This window comes from Nicotiana sylvestris, chromosome 12, assembly GCF_000393655.2.
Source record: "Nicotiana sylvestris chromosome 12, ASM39365v2, whole genome shotgun sequence".
Classification (NCBI taxonomy): domain Eukaryota; kingdom Viridiplantae; phylum Streptophyta; class Magnoliopsida; order Solanales; family Solanaceae; genus Nicotiana; species Nicotiana sylvestris.
This window is the reverse complement of record NC_091068.1, coordinates 7,753,580-7,772,207: the sequence shown is the minus strand read 5'-3', so window position 1 is coordinate 7,772,207 and position 18,628 is coordinate 7,753,580. Positions and strand designations below refer to the sequence as shown.

Sequence of the window (18,628 nt, the reverse complement as noted above, 5' to 3'; positions counted from 1 at the left end):
ATTTTTCACATAAAAATTTTCCGAAAAAAGATACGGCCTGTGCAGGCAAGTCGAGGAATGCTGAATGGTCTTCAAGGTTTTAGAACACATAAATGAATGTTTAAAATTAAAAATGACCTATCGGCTCATCACAATGAATAAGATGAGATTCATATTAGGTACGTGAGCAAATAGAATTTATTTTTTTAAGGCCATGAAGAACATAGTATTGTTGCATGATATTTAAGTATAAGTCAATATATTATTCTACATAAAGAAAAAGCACAAATCATATATTGAAGTTATAATAATGCATTAAATACTTTTGTATGACATAGCTTTTTACCTTCTTAAGTTAGCTAAATATGATCAATATTAATTATTTTCAAGAGCTTGTGCTTTTTTAAAATCTACTATTTATAACTAAATTACATAGTTTAATAATATTTGTGCGATTTTTAAAATTTTATACTCATTGAGATAAAGTGTACGCGCAATGCGCATATCCTAAAACTAGGTCATTGGTACGTTTATAATCTCATCATAGTATTTTGCATATAATTATATACTAAAAAGTTTACAACTTATTAACTATTAATTGAGCAGTTTTATGGGGTGAGTTCTTCATTGCTAAGTTTATGATCAAACATTCATTATTTTAGTAAACTTATACTTTTATTACATAACTTAAACTTAAATTCAATAGAATATTCAAGAGATTTTTAAAAAAATCATTCAATGAGACATGGGTACACGCGCAAGCACGTACACTAAAACTAGTAACCACACAAATACTATGAAATGTTTATAATTACAAGTTTCAAGAGTTCCTTTCTTTCCTAATCTATATACTTAGTCAAAATGGGAGCCGTGGCGTAATTGGTAAAGTTGCTGCCATGTGACCAGGAGGTCACAAGTTTGAGCCGTGGAAATAACATTTTGTAGAAATGTCAGGTAAGATTGCGTACAATAGACCCTTGTGGTCTGGCCCTTCCCCGGATCTCGTGCATAGTTGGAGCTTAGTGCGTTGGGTTGCCTTTTTATACTGGAGTAGTGTTGCATTTATCATCAAATTTCTCAATGTACACTTGAGAGTACTCTCTGCTTGGCAGATTTCTTCCTCATTCTGGTTTACTTGTTAGCATTGAAGGGGCTTTGGGATTGCGAATATGAAGGTTATGGAAAATCTTTGGTTTGCTATCCTTGATGAATGATGCAGTGTAGGCAAATCTTTAAATTATCTCAATATAGAAAATGTTAGGTCAATAGCATAACTAACGCTACCATGATGCTACACTGAGCGCTTGCACTAACATAACTTGCAAACAACTTTGAATGTTAAGTAGCATAACTAAAGTGGTCAAATAAAACTTTATGTCAAGCAATTAGCAAACTAGTTAATCCAGAGAGGAAAAATGGCAGAAACAATTTTTGTTTGGATCTAGATAAACCAAGGAAGATAGACATAATGCTTTCACAAAAAATCAAACAGCTAAAAAGCTTGAAACTAAAGAGACAGATTTTCTTGACAAGAACTCGTTAGGTTTCAGTAATTAATATCTTTTCCTTTTCTTTTGAAATGAATCATAAAAACTCTTACCTAAAACAAATATAAAGAGGGCAAGCGATAAAGAGCAAATGACACAGATAAATACAGCTAGGCCTGTAGAAGGTAGCACAACATACAAGCCAGTCATAAACGCTATCATCATTGCTAGCATGGCAACCAAGGCAAGGACGCCAGCAGCTACATAACGACTCAAGCTTTTGTTCTCTTCCTCGTAAGTTGCAAGGTAATGCAGAAAAACAGCAGCTGTGGAAGATATCATGGCAATGGTATCTGTTACTGCGAATGCTTTGAACGCTGTTTTCTTGGATATGACTGCCATGCCTTTATTTGGACCATCATCACCGTCGTAACCACCAGGAATTGTGAAGCCAGCCGCGAAAGAAACCGTTAATATAAGTGTAACAACTATCAAATGTGTGTTTGCTCTATTTTTCCATACTTCCATGCGTCCTTTGAACCACTTCTCATAAGATTCTTTCTGAAAATAGAGTTAAAAATATCTAATTATTTTATCTCAAATCTTAAGTATATCTCAATTGTGGTTTAAAAAAAACTGCCATTTTTGTGTTGTAAACTAACTCATAAGTGTTTTTAATATGAAAAGACCAAAAAAGAGACTTGAATAAACAAATATTTACCCATCTGACATTGTTGCGATCTAATTCTTCCCAGCAAGGGTGAGACTGAAACGACACGCTTTTTCCTATAACCTTTTCGGGCACATTCCCGTCAGCGTCTCTTTGAACAAAGATGTTATTGTTCCAGTGTTGATCTTCGAATAATGTTATCATTTTCCAATGTTCCTTCGCATATGCAATGTGAAGAACATTTTGGCCTTGGCTAGTGACTGCGTCCAAGGAATCTGGACACTGCTCTATAATCTCTTCCACGGCCTGTATTTTATTATTGATGACCGCTAAATGTAGAGGTGTTTTATTTTCTTCTTTAATAGTTCCATAAGCCATATGTTTATCCGCCATTAATAATGTCCTCACTGATAGTTTAAACCCTACGTAAGCCGAGAAATGGAGAGGATTCCACCCAAAATCATCTACTTGCTTTGTTAGACTTGGTTCTTTTCTTAGTATCATTTCCATGCATTCTATCCAAAGGAAATATCCTATTTAGTAAGGGCACCACTCTAAAAAATGTGAAAAAATGGAGTGGGGGGAGGGGGGGGGGAATATAGTTATAGAATATTTAGAAGAGAAACAATTTCTTTATCTATGCTTTCTTTTTCCTTTATTTTTCTTTTAGTTTATTGTAGACATACCAATGTGTTTAATATCAATATCGACTTGACATCAGCAAAATAAATTGAGACCGATGGAATATAAAATATCATAAAAGAGAAAGTCCAAATATATATATTTCAATTCTCAAGAAAAATGTCATCCCTCCTCTTTGCCAAGGCTAACAACAATTTATGAATTCCATACAAATAAGGATCACATAAATTATATACTCCTTGTTGGAGAACTTGTACTGATCTTCCTGATCTACAAAGACAATATCCTCTATGATAACATCCAGAGCTTGATTTTAAATATTTCTAGTCGGCTAAATATTTTTTTAGCTATTCTTACTCCATAATGGAGTGATCTCTTTTCGTTGGGATAGTCGATAAAGTTTGATATATTTTATAATACTATCTCAGTTTTTATATATTCTTGATTTGAAAACTTTTTATTTACATTTCATACTGTGCTGGAATGATGGTTTTTAATTACTCTATTATCACGTCTACATATTTTATCTCTAAATTTTCTTATATTAGTTTTGTATTTCTCATGGGCAAAATTAATGTATAATAACTGATGAATAAAATAGTAGAGCGAGAGTAACTTTTTAGTAAACTATTTTTTCAAGTCAATAATCTTGCTTGCCTCAGTTTTAATTCTTACGGAGGAATTGTCATAGGCAAGATTATTGATCCTTAGTAAAAATATTCTCACGAAGTTATTACTTTATTTTAGCACAATTCAAACAAGAAAAATATTCCGGTTTAAACGACACTAGTCTTAAGTTGATTAATTAACATAATTCTCACGAAATGTTATTAATTGATTATTTCTTAGTGAGTAAAATATTATTGTATTAGAAATAAGCAATTATTATTTAAAGAAATAAATGAAGAAATTGAGATTTTATTATAGTAATATTATCAAGTGAATTCAATGATTCCCAACTCTTTTTTAAATTATAAATCTTCCAAAAGTTATTTATTTTGTTTAAGTAATTAACAAGTTTTAAACCTCAATCACTTTTCATCAATTTGATTCTCTTAAATAGTATTACAAGTCAGTAGCATAAATTATCCGGTCTCTGTGAGATGATATCTTAAATTATACTAGAATTTGACAGAGTACGAGCAGGAAATTTCAATACACATTCGCCTCGTCAGATCCCAGGAAATCTATATAGATGACCGCCCATCTGACGAGCCGCAGGTGCGAGCCAACGAGCGCAGGAGCGACTGAAAGTGGACTGGCTAGTGTCCGCAGAAGCGAAGCTTCTTCCGCGGAAGCAGACTCGCTTCCCGCGATGGGGGGATCGCAGATGCGGAGGGAGGAAGCATGGAAGCAGGCTCGCAGATGCAGAATTTTTCCGCAAGTGCAACTAGTGCTGGATCGTGCGTGTTCCGCAGAAGCGGCGAAGCTGACGCAGATGTGAAATCGCTAGAGGTAGTGAGGTCCATTTAATCCGGACTTAGGCTCTTTTCCCCCATTTTCATTTAGAGAAGTTGACTTTGGAGCTCTTGGAGAGGGATTTTTCACCTATCATCGTGAGGTAAGTAATTCCCACTTAATGTGAGTTTAATACGCGAATTTTGGGTAGATTCTTAACATGTAAATTGTAGAAATCATGGGTTTAGTTTAAAAAACCTAGGTTTTGATGAAAATGGAATTAGGCCACGAAAATTACTATGGAATTGGTAAGAAATTATATTTTTGAGTTCGTGAAGTTATGGGTAACATTTATCTTCGAAAATTTCCGGAATTCGGGCATGTGGCCCCGAGGGTGAATTTTAAGAATCTTCTAATTTGGGTTGGAAAATTACTCTAATAGTTAAATTATGACCTCTTGAGCATGTATTGATTAATTTATATAATATTTGGCTAGTTTCGAATTGTTCGGCACCAACTTGAGGCTTTAGAGTGAATTTGTGGGCCGAAAAGTGAGCTTTGGGACGAGGTAAGTCTCTTGCCTAACCTTAAAAGAGGAAATTTACCCCATAGGTAGTTTAAATTGCTATTTGCTTCTAATTGTGGGTGCTACATACGCACGAAGTGAAGAGAGTTCGTGCGTAGCTACAAATTGTGCTTATGTCCGGGTAGTTTTAGGACCCTCTCATAAAATACTTGTATTGTTTGCACTCTACTTGTTAATTTAACTGCTTAATTTTTATTGAAACTTGTTAAAGGATTCGTAAAGACCGAACTTCACTTAATTTGAATTTTGGCGAATTACTTGGCCGTTGATAAAAATTGTGTCTCCTTATGAATTAGTCTTATGATAGCCTTTATATCAGATGTCTGTAGTATATTCTCTCTTCTTGTAGAGCGGACCGAACGCATCGGCAGTATAATAGATGCATCTGTGGTTCATACCGGTTGATCCTCGGCAGTGTACACATTATTCTGGATCGGGTCGTACGACCTCACATAAATCATGCGTGATAATGTTCGGAATCCGATCACGCTTGATATTATTTTTTATGAATTGAGAATATGGGTGGCAAATGGGCGGGTTGGGCTGAATTTGAGCGGGTTAAGATGAGTTAGGTCAATAAATTGGTCATTGCCCAACCTAGCCAAAGTGTATTTGGGCTAAAATGGGTTGGGTCAAGATAGGTTAAACAATGGATCATAGCTCAACCCGCCCAACTTGACACATGTTTTAGAGTCATGCTCTTCTCGCATAAACAAAGTCTTTTACCTTTTATACACCTATCTATAAAAGGTACAGAAATATTATTAGTATTTTCAGAATCAAAATATATTTTCTTAAACAACAAATTAGTACTTAAAATTTATAAGTCGAAAAATATCTTTTATGTTAGTTCTAAATAAATAAATTTTACCACAACTCAATTACAAAATTATTCATATTTACATTAGAGCTTATTAAATATCTTGATTCTCATTTTTAAATTTAGATACATAAACTAATGATGGGGCAATTAAGTAAATTTCCAAACAAGACTTAAGTTGGGTTGAGATCCCTTTGTTTTGGATGAGCTTCATGAGTTGTATTTGGGCTACTTCATGGGGTTAGAATGTGCAATAAAAAATGATGAGTTAACTTGGGCTCATCCCAAATAGACCCATGAGCTGAAATATTTGTAGCTCAACCCATTAATCTCTGAGCGGATTGGACGGGTTGGATGAGTTTGGGCTCAAATTGTCACCCCTACTTGAGAAATTATAATTTACTTGATGGTCCATAATTGTTGAAGTTAGTATGTGTCAGCGGAGATTTTAGATTGACTTCTAATTAAAAAATCACTTATTACTATTGTTATTGTGTTATTATTATTATTACCGATGTATTTCATGCCTGTTAAAAAAATTATATTTATTTATTGGCACATATTAAGTGTCGATGTCGACCCCTCGTCACTACTTCTTCGAGGTTAGACTGGATACTTACTGGGTACATGTTGTTTATGTACTCACGCTACACTTCTGCAGTAATCGTGCAGGATCCAAGGCAGGTAGGTACATTTGGCAGTCATTCCGGCGCGCACCCGAGATAGCCTGAGGCATAGTGGTGAGTTGCTCTTTGAGTCCGTTCTGCAACAACTGCAGTCTCTCTTTTGTATTTACATTCTGTCTATCTTATTTCGGACAGTAGCATAGGTGTTTTGTATATTTTACTAGATGTTCATACACTTGTGACATCGGATTTTGGAAACATTTTAGCAGACATTTTATGGGTTTGAGAATTTATTTCATTGCATTTGCTCCTTCACTAGTTTACGCTTTACTTTACTATAATTTTTCACTTTTCATCTTCTTAATAGTTTTACGCTTTAATAATTTCAACTACTAATACATGTCTAGTTAATTATCGGCTGGCCTAGTGACGACGTTGGGTCGTGACAACTTTGTATCAGAGCACTAGGTTCACGTAGGTGTCATAAGCAGGCCTAATAGAGTCTTGCGGATCGATGCAGAGATGTCTGTACTTATTTTCGAGAGGCTATATGGTGTTAGAAAACTTTCTCCTTCTTCGTCTCCTATCGTGTAGTTAATGTTGTGCTAAGTATCTTTCTCTTATTCTCTCACAGATTGTGAGAACATGCGTGATAGATGTACCCGATTGTGGAGGAGCTGCTCCCCCTGCTATTAGAGGCTGAGGCTGAGGCCATGGGAGGGCTCCAACTCGTCCTAGAGTTGCTCAGTTGTGCCACCAGTGGATCCAATGGTAGGATCTTGTTGTCGAGGAGTAGGTAGAGGTACATGCAGCAGAGCCGGCCCCAACGAATTTCATGTCCACACCAGGATTCCAGGAGGTCGTGGGTCGTATCCTGCGGTTTGTGGACTCTACGGCTGGTTTATTTCCAGCAGACCTAGCCACATCTCAGGAGGGAGGGGGAGCACAAACCCCTACCGCTCAGTCACCCGGGTATGCAGCTGCCGTATATCAGACCCCAGGTGCACTACTCGCGGGCGGAGCTCAACCAATTGCAGCGGCTATACTAGTGCCTAGACCAACTGTAGTCAACGAGCCGCAGAAGCTATTGGATAGATTGACAAGGCTACATCCTCCTGCCTTTGGAGGTGAGCGACATGAAGACTCCTAGGACTTTATTGATCGTTACAGTCCCACAGGGTGGACTTTACCATCTTTCAGATGAAGGTCAGGGCCCGTAGATGCTGGCAGTCCTATCTTCTCAACAAGCCAATAGGTTCTTCTCCCTTGACTTGGGACTAGTTCACACGACTTTTTCTGGAGAGACATATCCCATTCTTTCAGAGGGAAGAGTTACGGGGTCAGTTCGAATGGCTACAGAATGATTAGATGTCCGTGATCGACTATGAGGCGAGATTCTCTAAATTGTCTTGCCAAGCACTTATGATACTCCCCATTGATGCAGAAAAAGTGTGGAGGTTCATTGCGAGTTTGCACTATGGTATTCGGAGGATCAAGGGTATTCATCCAGCAGGTCAAAGAGCAGACGCTAAGGGACAAGCAACTTCGATATTCTGGAGGGTTCAGTAGTGCTCCGTATGGGGGCAGAGGTCAGTTTATGAGGGGCCAGTCTAGAAGGCTCACCTATACATCACCGCCACCTTCTCGGGGTGCTCCAGTGCGGCCCTATTTCAGCTCCATTCTAAAGAGCTCCTACCGTCCATCGGCTATTCAGGATTCCTCCAATGGGAGTTCAGGTCCCCAAAGTCAGACTTAGGGTCAATCATTTTTTGCACCGAGAGGTTGTTTTGAGTGTGGGAATCTTGGTCATATGAGTGGATTCTGCCCCAAGCTTCAGGGCAAGGCAGTACAATAGGATCATCAGCCCATAGTTACCGCACCAACTGCCGCACCAGCCGTCCGGCCACCCAGAGGCTGAGGGTAGGTGGGTAGGGGTTGTCCTAGAGGTGGAGGCCAATCAGGTGTCGCTCCAGCTTGGTTCTATGCTTTTCCATCCAGACCAGATGTAGTGGCCTCAGATGCCGTGATCACCTGTATTATTTCTATCTGCGGTAGGGATGCTTCAGTGCTATTTGATCCAGGATCTACGTATTCATATGTTCCATCTCTGTTCGCTTATTTTCTGGGTGTTCCTTAGGAGTCTCTGAGTACTCCAGTATATGTGTCCATGCCAGTGGGCGATTATGTTGTTGTAGATCAGATTTACCGGTCCTGTATCATGAATTTTTGTGGTTGTGAGACTAGAGCGGATCTTCTGTTGCTCGATATGACCGACTTTGAGGTCATCCAGGGCATGGACTGGTTGTCTCCATATCATGTCGTCCTTGATTGCCATGCCAAGACTGTTATCTGAGGCAAGTGCAACTGGCAGTCATCCAGGCGCACACCCTCGATACCCCGAGGCATAGTGGTGAGCTGCTCTCTAAGTCCGTTCTGTAGCCTCGTAGTCTCTCTTTTGTATTTACATTCTGTTTATCTTATTTTGGATAGTAGAATAGTGTTTCTTATATTATACTAGTTGCTCATACACTTGTGACACCGGATTTTGAGAACATTTTAGTAGACACTTTATGGGTTTGAGTATTTATTTCACTGCATTTGCTCCTTCACTAGTTTACACTTTATTTTACTATACTTTTTCACTTTTCATCTTCTTAATAAATAAAAATCAACGATTTTGAAATTATTAAAAGAACAAATATATGTCTAGTTCACTATTGGCTTGTCTAGCTACGACGTTGGGCGTCATCATGGCCTATAGGGGAATTTGGATCGTGACACCCTCCAAACCAACTGGACATCCCAAAGGTCTTTTTGCCTATTGTTAGTTACTAATGTTGGTAAAACTAATGCAAAGTCATGAGGAAAGGGAGATACCTGTAGTATTATACATTGCAGCTGCATGTAGCACAGTTGTGCCATAGGGACCAGCATAAGATGGTGAAGTGGAGTTGTTCAAGATGTGTTCCACTGATTTTTCATTTTTAATCTCCACAGCTAGATACAGTGGAGTCTTCCGAGCATTGTTAGGCGGATGTGAGAAGTCAGGATCTTCTTTAACCAACAATTCTACCACACTACAATCATGCCTCTGCATTACAGCTTCGTGCAAGGCCGTATTTCCGTAGTTGTTAGTAATCCTCAAGAACTCCCTGGTTTTTCGAATGCCAGAACCAGCTTCTATATCAATAACCCCATCGACCCCTCCACAATTTTTCATGTAGTTGATAAAGGCCTCGACGAGATCTCTGTTGCCCCACCTAGCAGCCGTATGAATAAAAGTATCTCCATTAGAGTTCAAGCTGGAAAATAAGTCTGGACCGGCGATAGCAAGAAAATCTCTTGTGTTAATTTGCCATTTTAAACCTTTATTTTGAGCTGCAATATGGAGGACAGTGTTGTTGTAAGGAGTTAATTGGGTGGCGAACTGACTCTTGTATTCTTCCAGAACTTTCATTTCACCTTTTTTAGCAGCTGTGTACAGCCGCCCATCCATCGGCATTTTTATTTATCAGAATTAATCTACTTGAAGAGGGATATATTAATGAGTCTGTTTCTCATATAACTCAGAAAGTATATAAGCAGAAAGTCTGTTCCTCCTTCCAATTATTGGTAGTAATGCAGTCTCATCAAACAATTTTAAATGAACTAATCATCCTTTAAAATAAGGTTTCTTCCGCTCAACTAGTGGTAGGTGATCTTCTGCAGTAAAGAAAGACTAATGTGGGTAATAAAGAAAACGACAAACTACGAGTGCTTAAAGTCTTTATTTTTTATTTTGTTTTTGTGTGTGGCCAAAGTCTTTCAGTCATTTTTAAAATGAATCCGTGGTATACTCCTGATTGATTAATCTAAATAGCCATCCACGAATGTCGTGTCATCGAATTTTTCTATTTTTGTTAATAAAATATTAACCTAAAGCCAACCACCAAGAGCTTAAACTAAAAATAGCCGATAGATGTCTCATTCATGTTTAATTGAATCTGATTGATTAACAGTTTATTTGGATAGTTTGTTAACTTGTTAGGTATCGTTTCATAATAAATTGTATAGTATTATAATGCATGGTATTGTACGTACCGTTTTGATGTATATAATATTTGGATATATTGTATTATTTATTGCCGGTTCATAAAGAATAAACTTGCAATATTAAAATAAGGTACAATATAAATTATTATATAAAAGGTAGGATAAATGATAAAATAGGATTATTTAATGATAAAGAAGATGTTTACCGTAAAAATGGTAATAACAATTAGATTTAATTTAGTGGTTCTAAAAATACGTGTTATATTTTATGCTAGTTGTTAGATCGTGGATTATGTGAAAGACTTGGAAACGAAACAAGAACCTAGGAGCAAGGTGATAATTGGACTGGACGGTCAATAATCGAAGCCACAAGCTTGTCGATTCGGGGACCTCGGGGTCGATACTGGAGCTCAGTTGTGAACTATCGGGCGTGGTTGATAGAGACTAACAGTTATAAATTATTCAACGATGGCTCTATATGGCCAATAATAAGCAATAAAATGAAGAACAATGAGTAGAACACGACAAATATAAGTAATGAATTAAATAATGAGATCAAGAGAATAAGTGAGAGAGCAGAGAGAGTGTTCTTATGCATTTATTATCAAGCAACTGAACTTACAAAATGACAAGGATCCCCTATATATAAGAGAGAGAATCTTAACATAGTATATATGCATTAATTACAAAGATATGGGCAGGTACATCCATTTAATACCTTGATTCGCCTTTTGAGCTAGCCCACTAGACCTGTCCTGCCGTGCGCACGTGCCTTGAAAACCCCGCCTTGATCCGTCGAGATCAATAATTCACACTGCCTCGGGGGCGGTCATTACTTATATTTTCTTGAAGTTGAACTGTCGAGAACTCTCGGGATCGATCACTGGAAACCCTCGAGATGTCGTGGTGCTTGTGAAATCGAGCTATCGATTTCCACCGTATACAGATAGTCCCCGCGTTTTCTAGAACGAAGTGATAGGAAACGATCCTGAGCCCCTACTCCGTAAGCATCATCTCCATGACGTCAGCTCATCAGAGCATTAAATGCAATACTCAAAAAAATGCGCAAGGGTCACCGTCAAATGCGCCTATTGAGAAGCCCACGAACCCCTATTGGTTCGTCCTTTCCGCTGCCCACACGGCTCTTATAAGTGCATCAGTCAATTGATAACCCATATTTTCACAACACCTTCAAATTTTCAAGGCCAAGCCTATCCCCTTTCACATCCTTTCTTCTTCTATTCTTGACCCTTTTCCTACTTTCTTAGTAAATTTCCACCACCATGCCTAGAACTTCTAAGACGGTTCCTCGAAAAGACGAGGCTGCCTCTTCATTCCGAACATCCAAAGGAAAACCCAAAGTGATACCCATGGTCGAACAATGTACTCCTACCGGGTTCGACACAACGAAGGATTTTACCATCGATAAACCTTCATCCACACCAAGCCGATGCTAACATGTGTCCCGATACATCAGCGTCGTGACCGATATAAAGAAAGTGAAGGAAGACTACCGGTGGGAGGAGGCAGTGCTGGTTGAGATCCCCCGCTCCAACGAGAGCGCAATGGATCACAAAGTTGGTTTCCTTTATGTATATACTTACCTGTTTACACTGGGTCCGGTCGATTCTTTTAACTCTTCTTCCCCGGAGATAGATCCGGTTATTCTCGATTTTTATGACAAGTACTAAGTGACGCTTGGTCAAATCTATTCGTCTTTTTGGAGGATAGTCTACATGCTCCGCCACTTCTCCAATGGGATCGAGGGCAAGACTTTTACCCTCGACCACTTGATCAGATTGTATAGCCCTCGATTCTATCGAGGTTTGATTAAGCTTCAACACTGGTCCAAAAAATCATTTTTCTCGAGCACCGATAAGGATAAGGATCGGGGGTGGATGAGTAGGTTCGTTTGAGTGAGGACTTCTGACATTATCCCGGGAGGATGCCATTCCCGGAGAAGTGGAATACACAGCGTAAGTATTTTTCTTTCAAACATGCTTTGTGACCTTCTTGCCTCGCTTCCAAAAAATGATCTCCCTGTCACACCTCCTTTTTCCGTCCCCGCAAGGGGTGAATGAGTTTTTCCAATTAAAGGACAATCGAAACGGGATTTATTTATTTATTTAGAGTCGCCACTTGGGAGATTTAGGGTGTCCCAAGTCACCAATTTAATCCCGTATCGAGGAAAAGAATGACTCTGTATTACAGTCCGCGAACCAGAAATCCGGATAAGGAATTCTGTTAACCCGGGAGAAGGTGTTAGGCATTCCCGAGTTCCGTGGTTCTAGCACGGTCGCTCAACTGTCATATTCGGCTTATTTATCTGATTTTAAATACCATTATGAACCAATGTGCCAATTTTAACTTTTTACCGCTTTATTGTTATTATTTCAAAAGGATGTGAACATCGCTTAAAACATGTCTTTGGACTGCGTCACATGAAATGCACCCACAATCTGGAACATATTTTATTTGATGTTTTGGGATTTGGATCTGGGTCGCATGAAATGCACACCCCAAGTTTTAAGAAAGTAGATTATTAAACACGCACCTAAAGAGACTATCGTGTTATTATTTTGGGAAGGGCCGTGAAATTTGCTAAACGGCCCGTCCCGGAATCTAAGTATTTAATATATAACATTTATTGAGGCCCCCGCAATTGTTGCGTTTTATTGGGCGAGGCTCATCTCATTTATTTTAAAAGGACAATCCTAAAATGCCTACATTTTTTCTATTAAATTTGTCTCTACAAAATGAAAGAGAAAATGTCTTAATTTATTTACATGCTTGAGTTGTTATAGTTGGGTTTCGAATATGATTCATAAAATCTGAAAATGATGCAAGCAGGACAGTCCGTTGCCAATGTGGGCCCAGGCCCGACGTGTATGGCACAAAACTGGATCTGGGTCATATTATTCTCATGTTACTACCTAATTACATTATACTAGGTATGTTCACAGTTTGTCAAATTAAAAAAAAACTTGGCAATCTAATTTTAATCCTAGACCATTTACATGCTGAAATTAACCAATAGTATTTAGCTAAACAATATTCCTACAAGTTCCGAAACGGTCTATTCGTTTAATGAACTAAGTGTTGAATATTTAAGAATAGTCTAAATCAGTTAACATGCTTTTGAGACATGATAATCATCCAACAACAATGAATTAATTAGACAGAGTTACTACACCATTTATTTATTTTTTAGGCAATACCTAGATAGTTCGTCCGCTAAGCTATCGTCAGATGTTCCACTATATATATTAAACAGCTACATGATTCTGATTAGAGTAAGCTAGATAATTTATATATACAAATACAATTCAGAACATAATCAAAATAAATTCAGAACTTCAACTTTTCATTTCGTATTCATGCTTCATGTTTCAGTTTGCAGTAACCAGCGTGTCAGTTGTGTACCTGATATTGGAAGCAAAAGAAAAGGGAGATCAGCAGAAATTCAGTAGCATACAACAACAACAACACCCAGTAACCAGCAACGAGAAACCAGTGACAGATTTAAAATCAAGATAAAAATCCAGAAACACCAACAACAATCAACGGACAGAAGCAAAGGGAATCTTTTCAGATTTGGAAGACTAATTAATGTTCAACCCTTAATTTCTGAATCCGTATATCAGAATATTTAGATTGTATATCAGGTGTATACTACTCACTCTTTTAATTTTCAGAATGTTTTTATTTGTATTTTTGGAAGTTTTAATATTTTCGGAATTTTTCTCTCTCTTCAATATTCAGCTCTCCTTTTTTTTTCTCCCTCTTTTTTTTTTTAAATTCTGTCCAAGTCCCCCTATTTATTACCATCTTTCAGCATTTTTTAAAAATTAAAACCCACTATCTTCCACTCATCCCCCTTTTAATCCCACTACCTAATATTTTGTCCCCCACTATATTAAACAAATACATTATCCTTCCCCCATTATATCTTGTTCCCCATGCCTATATTAAACAATTATTATTCTCCACTACATTATGTCTTGTCCCGCACCATGTACTATTTTAATATTATTAAAAAATTATTTAATCTTAATGGACAAAGCACTCAAAATAAATAATTGTTCAGATTTTTAATTCCAAAAATACCCCTCCGACCATACTGAAATTACCATTTTACCTCTGAAAATACTGCAATTTTCCAATCTACCCCGTCAGCTATAACCAATTCACCTAATCAATTCTAACCAAAATATAGCAGCTATAACCAATTCCTAATCAAATTTTATGAACAAACTCAAACTATATGATGAACAACAAAGAAAACTGGAATTATTTTGATTGAACAATATCTTTTAACAACACATATATTTTCAGGTTCAATAATATTAACAAATTGAACATAACAAACAAGTAGATTTCAATTTCTAAATTCAATAATCATTTGAACTTTAAACTAAATCCAATAACATTACAACCAAGATAAATATTCAAATTAAATCAAGAATTAAAGCATAAACTCACATTAAATCACCGGATTAAGAACGAACTTCAAACAAACAATGAACACGAATTAAATCTAAGCTAATCAACAAAGATGGATGATCCAAGCGATTAAACTAACATATTTCTATATTACAACTAAATTCTTTTAAACGAATAAAAACAAACCGAAGAAGAAATAATTAATTGAATTTTAACTTGAATCTAACAACATTAACAATTTCTAAAAAATACATAAAAACACATGAGACAAACTGAAGAAATAATTAATTAAATTTCAATTTGAATCTAACAACATTAAAATTAAACTAACAATTTCTTTTAATAAATAAAAACACATGAACAAACTGAAAAAACTAATTAATTAAATTTCAATTTGAATCTAATACCATTAAAATTAAACTAACAATTTAAAAAAAAAACGCACATGAAACAAATTGAAACCAATTAACAAAACGATAAACACGAACAAAACAAGAATCAAACATTTATCGATTTTAAATTCCAGAATATCAAAACAAAATACGGACAAAATGAAACTCAAACCCACTAACCGGATCGAAACGACGAAGAACTTGAATGAAAACAAATCTCGAACCAAGACTGCCAACAATCTAGCGGATCTTGACTTCAACGACAAACCCACCTTCCTTTTTAACCTTGACGAACTCAAAATGACAAACGACGACCTCGACGGATTGAAACTGAAGATCAACGAGCAGCAGTTGTTTGTGGTTGAGCAGTGGCAGCCATGGATGCTGAACAAAGCTGGACGAAGCAGTAGTGTCGAGCAGCAGCATCACGGACACGGCCATGGCAGCAGCAACGCGACGGAGAAGAAGAAACAACGCAGCAGTGAAGGAGGAGAAGAAGCAACGGGCAGCAGTGGTGGTGGAGCAGCAACAGCGACGGGCTGGCTTGGTTGAGCTGGGTTTCGACGAAGGTTTTCCGGCGACGTGACGATGACAAAGAAGGTGAAGACGAAGAAGATGAAGATGGGGCAACCATGAGAGCTGCTTCACGTCGTCCATAGCCGAGGTTCGAGGGTGGTCGTTTGCTTCGTACGTTTGCTGTGTGTGTGCTGTGTATGTGTGTGTATGTGTGGTATGCGTTGAAGGTGAGGCGTGAGGGGGAAAGCAGCCATGGTTGCTCGTGTTGGGGGGGGTGTGGTCTTGGAGAAGAAGAAGAGAGGGTGGCAGGTGGTTTTTTTAGGTTTAGGGTTTTTTTTTTTGTTTTGTGAAATGTAAGATAGGGAAATAGGGGTGTTGGGTATTTGGGTTATGGACTGGGTCGACCCGGGTTGGAATGGACCGGGTCGTAGGGGAAGGTTGGGTAGAGGTGTTTTGGGCCTGGGTTTAAAATTGAAGAAGAGGCCCAATTTCGATTTTCTTTATATTTTTGCTCTCTTTTCTTTTACTTCCTAATTAATAAAACTAAAATTCTAAATTAACTTATAAACTAAATTAAATTATCAAAATACTAATTAATTCCAAATAACAATTATCGCACATTTAAATAGCAACTAACGATAAAATCGCATAATTTAGACGTTAAATGCTAAAAATGCAACGTACATTATTTTTTTATGATTTTCTCATTTTGTAAAACAAACTTAAATAAATACTAAATTAAAATGCAACATATTTTTGTATTTTTTATTAATTTAATCAATAAGCATGCATAGACAAAAAAATACAAATAATTATACAAAAATGCCACGAAAAACACAAAAATTGCACACAAAGGAAAATTATTTTTATTTTAAATTTTTTGGGAGTAATTCTCATATAGGGCAAAAATCACATGCTCACAGCTGCCCCTCTTTGTCCGAAAACACAAAGAGTTTTCGTGCAAAGATAAAGTGAGCGGATACGGGCGATTTTTGCCCGTTCGAGTACTCCGTGCGAAGCATTTTGTTGAAAAGATTTGACCAAACCTTTGCTTCAGAGGTTTCCTACATATCCTGGGCTAAACAGGAATCAGGTCAATGTGGTTCGGGAAGTTTTGGTAGATGGGACTACCATGGGACTACAATGTTACTGTTGTTGCATGCTACTTTTACTGCTTGCTGACCTCCTTATTACACCATGCTTAAAAGAAAAATCAAGAAGTTAGGCTAGACTACGGATTACAAGATCTCTTCATTTGTTCTTAATGCCTTGCTTTCTTGTCGGCTTGCGTCGATTCCGGTGCTTCTTTCTTCCAAGAACTGATGGGGATGACACCGGCCTCTTGCTTTCCTGAACACCAGTTTGCATCTTTTTGTTCTGTCCGCTTGAGGATGCAGCTTCCTGCATTATGCTATAGATCTTTTGTTGTAACCTTCTGCCTTTTGGTGGGTTACGTATTTCAAGACCTGCAATGTAAAGACTGAAAAATATTCCCTCGTTATACAGGTGGGCGCCTAATTGGTAAAGACATGAAATGTATTCCCTTGTTATATAGGTGGCGCCTAATTGGTAAAGACATGAAATGTATTCCCTCGTTATACAGGTGGGCGCCTAATGGTAAAGACATGAAATGTATTCCCTTGTTATACAGGTGGACGCCTAATGGTAAAGACATGAAATGTATTCCCTTGTTATACATGTGGGCGCCTAATGGTAAAGACGTGACATGTATTCCCTTGTTATACAGGTGAGCGCCTAATTGGTAAAGACATGAAATGTATTCCCTTGTTATACAGGTGGGCGCCTAATTGCTAAAGGCATGAAAAATATTCCCTTGTTATATAGGTGGGCGCCTAATTGCTAAAGACTTGAAAGTATTCCCTTGTTATACAGGTGGACGCCTAATGGTAAAGACATGAAATGTATTCCCTTGTTATACAGGTGGGCGTCTAATTGCTAAAGGCATGAAAAATATTCCCTTGTTATACAGGTGAGCGCCTAATTGCTAAAGACATGAAAGTATTCCCTTGTTATACAGGTGGGCGCCTAATGGTAAAGACGTGAAATGTATTCCCTTGTTATATAAGTGGGCGCCTAATTGCTAAAGGCATGAAAAATATTCCCTTGTTATACAGGTGGGCGCCTAATTGGTAAAGACATGAAATGTATTCCCTTGTTATATAGGTGGGCGCCTAATGCTAAGACATGAAATGTATTCCCTTGTTATACAAGTGGACGCCTAATTGATAAAGACATGAAATATATTCCCTTGTTATACAGGTGGGCGCCTAATTGTAAAGACATGAAATGTATTCCCTTGTTATACAGGTGAGCGCCTAATTGATAAAGACATGAAATATATTCCCCTGTTATACAGGTGGGCGCCTAATTGTAAAGACATGAAATGTATTTCCTTGTTATACAAGTGGGGGCCTAATGGTAAATAATAACTTGAATTGGTTTCCTCGATTCTCCGAGAAAATTTCTAACTGTGGTAGAAAATTTTCTGCCCCAGTTCTGGCGATCTTTCTTATGGCGTGTCTTTCGGCCATCATCAACACTTTATTTTCCTGCTCAAATCAAAGAAAATTTAGTTAGTTTTTTTTTAAAATATGGCGAGTGGTCATGTCACTCCTGATGGGGGATGATTGTTCCCTTCCCCTTATTCCTGTTTGGCGTTCCCAAAACTTGTTGGGGATGACGTTATTTGCTGGGGATAACATTCTGCTGGGGATGGTTTTTCCATTTATCCCTTCCCCGTTCTGTGTCTCAAAACTTGCCGGGGGTTATTTTGCTGAAGATGGATTTTCCTTTCTTCCTTTCCCACTCTGTGTTGTCCGACCACCTCGGAACTTGGTCGATATTCGGTCGGAGTTCTATTGGGGATCTTCTTGGAACTTGGCCCACAATTTCCTCAATATGTTGTTTTTCCGGTTCTTCCCCGTACTTTCCTTGCCATTTTAGACCAATATTATTCGGCCTTGCAACCAACGTCTTTTGTCTTATTGCCTTGGCTCTGGCCTGTCCTTTTCACATT

At 37.7% G+C, this 18,628-nt stretch overlaps 1 protein-coding gene across 1 annotated transcript; it reads right to left on the bottom strand.

Annotated features, from left to right (window-relative positions):
* Positions 1–1,480: 1,480 nt before the first annotated feature.
* Positions 1,481–9,809, bottom strand: LOC104243333 (protein ACCELERATED CELL DEATH 6-like). The gene is made up of 3 exons (XM_009798512.2): positions 9,086–9,809; positions 2,188–2,651; positions 1,481–2,027 (listed from the first exon to the last, which is right to left on the bottom strand). The coding sequence occupies exons 1-3, from the start codon at positions 9,708–9,710 to the stop codon at positions 1,533–1,535; spliced, it is 1,584 nt and encodes a 527-aa protein (XP_009796814.1). The 5' UTR covers positions 9,711–9,809; the 3' UTR covers positions 1,481–1,532.
* Positions 9,810–18,628: the final 8,819 nt, after the last annotated feature.